Here is a 7,500-nt window from a genome sequence, read left to right on the forward strand (position 1 = left end):
GTGTGGACAAGTGGTAATGTGTTCTATGGTTGTAAGTTGTTTTCGTACTAACGGACAAGAGATCATGTCTCTCACGAAACTGTTTTCAATATTATATGAATAAAATAAGAAGATTTAAAATGACACAAGCGCAATAGACACAAAAACTCGAACTCCAAAACCATTGCGCATGCTTAAGGACGGTGCCTACTAATTCAAAGGTATTTTTGCGCAGTTTACTGAATATGCGGGAAAAGCAGATCTTAACAATTGTTATTGAAATCCAGAAAGAAAATTGAGGGTACCCACGCATTTTTCGAAGATAATTAATCAACAATGTTTGTAAAAAGCTTTAAAATACAAAGCAATGTATGGCGTTCTTTTACAAATTGAAGCTTAATTATCTCTGAAATATGCTTGGTTACCCCAAATTTTCTTTTTGGATACCAAGGTCACTTGCTAAGTTCTGATTTCTCCGCATACTTTTGAACCGCGCAAAGATATCCCTGTATTAATAAAGACCACCCATAGGAAATTCGAGTATCTCGAGATGCGCAGAACGTATGCGCAATAACAATAGTAGACACCGTCCTTAAAACAAAAAAAATGCTCTTGGAATCGAACTTGCACTTCAACAAATAATATAATTCCTTCTGTAACGTAAACAACTTCCAAGTTATAAATGTAGATCAGAGAATTTTCATGCTTTCACTATAACAAGCAAAATCCCGATATTTTGTCAGGTGAATGCGATGCTAAATCGTTCTCATTTCTAAACCCAAAGATGATGATGATGATGATGATGATGATGAACTTTATTTTACGTGTCAAAAGTATTATGCGCTGAGACACTAATGGTTCTTATTGACGTTGAGCCTGCAGGCAAATTTTCTTTTGTTTAAAACTACATGCAAAAGAGGCTTAAGGGTCAATTCAATACAAAATGACCCCTTAGCCTCGTTCATGTGGCAAAACCGCTGATAACCCCGATAAGAGCTACTGGGTACAGTGTACAGAAACAGGAGCCTCCCTATGGCGCACTATATGTTTGAGTCAACCTTTGCGAGTATCCTTCTATTTTTAGAACCAATCCTTCAGCAGGAGACTCACATTTACATCAATGTACTTCAAATTGTACAATTTGTTTTGTTTTTTTATTTTTGTCTTTGTTTGAGAATAACTTTATTCTGATTGGCCATTTTAAACAGTGCGTGCAGAGCTGAAAAACTCGTGGCGTTCTAAAAATAGAAAGATACGCGCAAAGGTTGTCTCATAGGCCCGCTCATAGGGCTTGTATGGGAAAGGTAATCTCCTATACTCATTGGCTCCTGAGAGAAATCAAATCTTCAACTCATATCAAATTGAGGAGAGGGGACTGAAACCGGAGTACCCGGAAAAAAATAGAGAACCATCAGTAGCCGAGTCTGGGAATCGAACCCAGGCCACATTGGTGGGAGGCGAGTGCTCATCTCTGCTCCCTAACGGACGATACTCAATGCTGAAATGAGTAAATAAAAAGAAAAATGAAAGCTTCAAAAGGTGGCTGAGAAGTATAAAAATAATGCAATCGGGTTGTTCTTATTTTTACAGGGGATCTTCATTTTCTTTGCCCATGGTTGGATCAACGATTCAGTAAGGATCATTTTTTAAAATTATGAATTAATCTCATTATGACAACTGCTTACTTGGAATGCAGGAGTCGAATCTACAAACTTTCAGGACTGAAATGTTAATTGGTGGCACAGCATAAGACGCTTCCAATTTTTTGTGTGCATCAAATTGAATTTGAGAATTAATTGATTTTCCGCTCTTAGTATGTACTCAACTGAATTTCGCGTTTCTGATTGACCAAAGACAAATACTTAAATGGGCTTTAGAGTGCAATACGGAAGTTACTATGGCAACACACCGATGGAGTTACTTTGTTGAGTACTTAGTAAATAAATATCGTATGAACTTACTGCTACATTTCGTTCTCAAATTGCACTCGCCTACGTCTCGTGCAAATTTTAAGAACTTTCAAAATACCATTCATGCCATAAATCACGAAATCCACTCGCGTTCATTTAATTTCCCAGGGGCGTAGCCAGGATTTTTCAAAGTGGGTAGGTTGTTTGCTTTAAAAAAAAGCTAACAGAGGGGGGGGGGGGGGGTCCCGGGCTCGGCAGGACCCCCCCCCCCCCTAGCTACGCCCTTGTTTCCTATACTCAAGCAAATGTATAGAGAAATGAAAACGAGTCGTCATATAAAAACCAGAACTTAGCGACAATCCACACGAAAATACGAAGGTTTACGAAAGTGAAATTCTCACAATACATTTTTCCGTTGCGTTAGGTGCGAGAATCCCTCCTCGAAAAACTGCCAAATCTCCAGAACATGAGAAAAAGATACGAGGTTAGTAGATCCCGAGGAAAACATCAGCAGACTTTCAACAGCAGTGTGTCGTTGGAAGCCGCCACTGCAAGCACCACATCTGTCAGGCTCATGACAATCAACAGGTCGCCGACGAATTCCCGAAAGTTTTCCGACGGGCTTCCGTTGAAACTGGTCAACTTTGAGCAAAAACTGGCGGGAATACCTGACAAAGCGTACGATGAGAACTCGGTAAAGCTTGTGAATATGGGTAAATTACAAACGGGTGTGTTTGATGGAGCGGCTGAGAGACTTTCCAACAAAACAACGCCCATGGAATGCCAAAAAAAGTCGAAATCATCGATGCAACTCGTTTCATCCGATGATATCCCGATTACCCCAAAACAAGCTTACGACAATCCAACCTATGCGTTTTGGAACAAAAAACGCACTTACAGCGTTCAAGACTTTCAAGTGAAGAGTAAAGAAGATCTATAAAGGTTGTGGAAGATGAACCCGAGCGTGGAAACTTCTTGTACAAACCCCGATGCAAACTCTTGATTAGTCCATGGTAATTTTCCCTCATTGTTAGATGTGTTAGTCTTGATGAGTGCAAAATTAACCAACCGAAAGCACCTTAAGCAAGAAAGAAGAAGTCCCGTTCTTGCGATCAAGATTAATCACGAAGTTTCGCATCAGTAAATTTGAATTTATAATGTTCACTGTAAGAGCTGTTCTTTGATTTAAAAATCTTGCGTTGTACATTTTTCTCTTGTAAATATTTGAAGAAACGAGGAAAGTTATTAAATTCTAATAATAGTTCTGAATTAACCTGCAAATAGTCACTGTGAAAAGATTGAATGCCTAAATTTTTTTTCGTCAGAGCGAATTGACACCTTTTTTCTCCTGGAAAGGCAAAACACATCCCCATAAAGCACAAACGGGTGAACTATCCCTCCATGTCTTAATTTCATAATAAAGTAGACGCTTATAATAAGCGGCAATAAGCGGCTACTTTGTCATATCCGGCAGGTATGTGAAGGGTCAGGGAATAAGACTGATTCGTGCCTCATTATCGTCTCAAGCAAATCCGAGTGAACGCCACGCAGACTGAGACAAATTTGACCAATTTAGTGCAAATATAACAACGAAGGTTTTTACTGACATCCTGATCAAGAATGCATAGCCTAGAAAACCAAATCCCGAAATTGAAATAAAAACCAAAAAATGACAATAGGGATTTTACCTGTGAGCATGTTCATCGCAGGGCAAGCGGAAAAAAAAGGGGTTTGCACTGACTCGCCTCCCCCCCCCCCTCCCCCCCCGCTCATTGGCGAACTTAATCCCCAATCCTGATTTTTCAGTGCCATGACACACTCGTTCCTGCGCGCACGTTTAAACGACATGATCACTTGATGAAAAAACTCATTTCACATTTATCACGGCGATGGGTAGTGAGCAGTATGCGGAGATTTTAAGAACTGTTGAAGTTCCGGTGAAAACCAGCCTTATAACACTCGTTTTGTATGGCTTGAAAGTCTTTCTACAACAGATTGTTTTCAGTTGTCCGAGCGATCACCATGTCACCTATGCTTCTCTGTTCATTTGCGGACCTGCCGTGATTTTGTTTTGCCTTTCAATGTTGATATCAGAGTCATTTTGGACTCTAGTCACTGGCTGCTGTCGGCTAAAAACGAGAACACGGCGGCTAGTGTGGTGGAGATCGAGAAAAAGCGTTTTTCTATCTTTCCTTCCTCCGTATCTTTGGGTAATCTTTGCCTTTATGGAGGGAGATTTCTACGCGTGCTTAATCCTTGGGCCTTTGAGAGTCGCCAAACTAAAAGCAGCGAATTCAACAGCTTTGATAGCAGTCCAAGAACAGTACATTTCTGCAAAGAGCGTGTCGGCAATTATTTCATGGATGATGGCGATCGTTTTGACGGTCAGCGTGACAGTAGCTGTCACGCTAACTCGCCTACTTGCGAAAGTTGATCCAAAACTTAAAGGAGAAATTGAATTTGACGAGATCGAAGCTCAGGAAGCAGCGAAGTTATGGAACGCTAGGTTATCGTTCCTGGCAAAGGCTCAGGCTTCTAAAGTGATGGAAAAAGTCGACAAGATTTCACAAGATTCAGACGTGGTGGAGCAGGTGAAACGAGGCGAGGCGTACTTGTGTGAGCTGTATCCGAAATTTGGTGGTGTGGTAAGCGGGCATTTCCGTGATTATAACTGGATACCAGAGGGTGTTCACCTTACGGATGAACAAGAAGACTTTTCTGATCGCAGAACAACATCTGTGAATCAGCTCTTAATAAATTCAAAGAAAGTGAAAGACTATGGTGTACGTCACACAACCAGCCTCTGAAGGAAGCCGGTCGTGCAATTTATCCTTTGTCACGCGAGGAGAGATTCTGTTTGCCTTCGGGCATGTTGGCTGGCAGGCTTAGCAATCGATCCTCCCAAATCTCTTACCTCTGTAAAATAATTGTCAGTGGTTCAAAAGACGATGTAGGATCACGGGCATTGTTTCCAAACGAACTAAGTGACTGGGGGATGGTAAAATTTTGCTACAATTTTTGGTAATATTTTTTTTTCTTGAACTAAAATGCCATTTCCTTCATCTTTCAGTCTTTCAACGTGGTGTAAATGCTCCTAAAATGGTGTTAAGCAGACTAGATCAGATTAAATTATACTTTTCGAGATGGTTTGTTGCTAAATAAAAATAATTGAGCTTACCTCTTGTTTATTTTTCTTAGAATTAAAAGAATGTCATGTGGTTCCTCCTTTTGCAAGTTCATTTCAACATGTATTTAATACTGTTTATAGAAACAGTAAGTTCATTAAAATGAATGGTTGAGATGGAAATTATTAACTGCGGTAGATGAATGAAGGACTATCGTTGAAAAAAATACCAGTAATAAAAGCAAGGTGACACACGTGCACCGGTGGCTCAGTTGGTTGAGCATCAGGCTGTCATGCGGAAGGTCGTGAGTTCAACTCCGGCAGGACCAACACTCAGGGTCCTAAAATAACTGAGGGGAATGTGCTACCTTTGTAATCACATCTGCAAAATTATGGTTAGACTTTCAAGTCTTCTCGGATAAGGACTGTAAACCGGAGGTCCCGTCTCATAACCCTTGTTGGAAATTAAATGGTATGGGACGTTAAAGAACCCACTCACTATTCGATAAGAGAAGGGGACGTAGTCCCCGGTGTTATGGTCTGACCTTATCTGGACAGGGGCATCTCTCACTTCCTAAAATAAAATTGTAAACTGTGTAATAAGCAGTCTGGCTAAAGTCCCCCGAAAAACATTGTAAATTAGTCCTGAAAAGCCCCGAGGGGAGAGACTAATAGCTTCACTCACTCACTCACTCACTCACTCACACACTAACACCAACACGGTGTGGCCAACACATCACGCATGCGCACAACCATTTCACCCAGTCAATTAGCAGCCATGGACAGTTGTTTCGGCCTTTTGGGCCTCATCAGCATGACGTAGCTAACATACGAGGAGAAAATACATGGAGAAAATATACTTAGCAATATAAACGTGGTTGTGTGACGACAAGTTAAAAGGGGAAACGGCTAACTTCCGGTTGCCGTCCGCGTCTCAAAAATGCGCATGCTTAAGCTCCCTATTAATGACAGTAGGTAACGGTGAGTATCGCTAAAATCCAAGACATTTCCCGGACAAAAAAAAAATGAAAATCACTCGAAAACTAAGAGAAAGTTATCTAACACGACTATATCATCTCCCTTAGGCAATGGAACCCTTTACCTAGTGCTCTGAAGTTAGTATGGGAGTGGTGGAAAACACATTTTTTCGCAACGAAGTCGAGTCGCATTTGATGACAAACGAGAACAAGTTCTTCACTGCATGAAAATTGGCGCCAAACTTTAGCCAATCAACAATCAATTTTGTGTTGTGTCAGTCTGCGCACTGAGCCATTCGAATCCAACATGGCCGATGATCTTCCATTCAAAGCAGAATACGCTAAGTCAAATCGGTCTTCCTGTAAGTCTTGCAGGGACAACATAGCAAAGGACAGCCTGAGAGTGGCAAAGATGGTCCAGGTAATAATGTTCATTGAAATTCTGGCGTCGATTTTTGGGGAAAGAACAACATTTGATGTGATGAATTTTGTGGCCATGCAGCGCGATTTTAATTTCCTTGTGTATAAGTCTTAATTATCATATCTTTGCTCTATTTTCAGTCACCCCACTTTGATGGCAGGGTAAGGAAGGTGCTGTTGTCAAAATAGTCCTGCGCGGTAGCTTTTAGTGTAGTTTTTTCATCCTGTATTGTTTGATTGATCTTTTGATATTACATGTAACCTTGCTTTCCGTTGCGAAATTCCAACTTTCGTATGCATTCATCTAGTAGCATGACAATTCATCCTATCTAAACATGGAGTTCCCTTAAGAAATCATTGTTGTACGATCCAGTGGTAAACAACAACGGCTCCTCAAAACATTTATTGGCGAGGGTTTATTCCACGTTAGATGCCCGTCAGACCTCATGGGGCAAATCCACGATTACCCCACCCCCCACAAACGTTCAAGTTCCACACCCAGAAACAGAATTGTGTTACATTTCCCTGCATAAAAGTCAAACAGTTCTACAAAGCATATTTATGGCTGCAGCTTTAGAGCATAAAAATAGAAACAACAAGGAGAATAATTATTTGTTGACAAGCAAAAAAAAAAATTTTTTTCAGGCTTGACTACACAATTGCTGAAATTGCGTTCGTAATTGCGAGGATCATAGCTTTCCTTGATTTCACATCCGCAGTTCAATATATGATTCATTTCATATATCATTTCGTTCATTAAAAAATAATATGCGGGGGAGATTACATGAAATTCACAGCAAGGCAAACAATAATATTTTCATTTCTCAAGATTATGGCCCCTCTAATGCCAGATGATTTTACTCGTCAACTGGAGCGTTTGAGGTTAATAATGGAAATAAATTGATACTATATTGAAAGTGGATTTAAACCACCCCACCTCCTTCATCCTACTGGGTCCAGTGCACTCACATTACACCACTTAGCCATGGTTTCCCAAAATACCAAATACATAATATGTGGGCTACGCCTCAATTTTTGTACTAGTTATGGACTAAGTCCATACGACAGTGGCTGGTGCTTCTGACAGAAT

General features: G+C 40.5%; 3 protein-coding genes across 4 annotated transcripts in view; all 3 read left to right on the forward strand.

Annotated features, from left to right (window-relative positions):
- The window catches only part of LOC138027515 (adhesion G protein-coupled receptor E2-like), a 28,834-nt gene extending 25,679 nt beyond the window's left edge, over nt 1–3,155 (forward strand). For both annotated transcript variants that reach the window (XM_068875069.1, XM_068875068.1), the window contains exons 21-22: nt 1,570–1,611; nt 2,314–3,155. In XM_068875069.1, coding sequence (XP_068731170.1) covers nt 1,570–1,611; nt 2,314–2,829 — 558 coding nt within the window. In that variant the 3' untranslated portion in view covers nt 2,830–3,155. The remainder of the gene's footprint in view (nt 1–1,569; nt 1,612–2,313) is intronic.
- Nucleotides 3,156–3,679: 524 nt separating this feature from the next.
- LOC138026833 (calcium homeostasis modulator protein 6-like) lies at nt 3,680–5,066 on the forward strand. Its single transcript, XM_068874288.1, has one exon. It carries the CDS (start codon nt 3,779–3,781, stop codon nt 4,694–4,696), a length of 918 nt encoding a protein of 305 aa, XP_068730389.1. The 5' UTR covers nt 3,680–3,778; the 3' UTR covers nt 4,697–5,066.
- A 1,048-nt stretch (nt 5,067–6,114) lies between these two features.
- The window catches only part of LOC138026789 (poly [ADP-ribose] polymerase 1-like), a 28,804-nt gene continuing 27,418 nt past the window's right edge, over nt 6,115–7,500 (forward strand). Inside the window, exons 1-2 of the mRNA XM_068874238.1 lie at nt 6,115–6,411; nt 6,552–6,572. Of these exons, the coding sequence (XP_068730339.1) occupies nt 6,298–6,411; nt 6,552–6,572 (135 nt within the window). The 5' untranslated portion in view covers nt 6,115–6,297. The remainder of the gene's footprint in view (nt 6,412–6,551; nt 6,573–7,500) is intronic.

The sequence above is a fragment of the Montipora capricornis genome, chromosome 12 (assembly GCF_036669925.1).
Source record: "Montipora capricornis isolate CH-2021 chromosome 12, ASM3666992v2, whole genome shotgun sequence".
Lineage (NCBI taxonomy): Eukaryota > Metazoa > Cnidaria > Anthozoa > Scleractinia > Acroporidae > Montipora > Montipora capricornis.

Coding starts and splice junctions, on each gene's coding strand:
- LOC138026833 (XM_068874288.1), top strand. CDS start 3,779: ATGGGTAGTGAGCAGTATGCGGAGATTTTAAGAACTGTTGAAGTTCCG.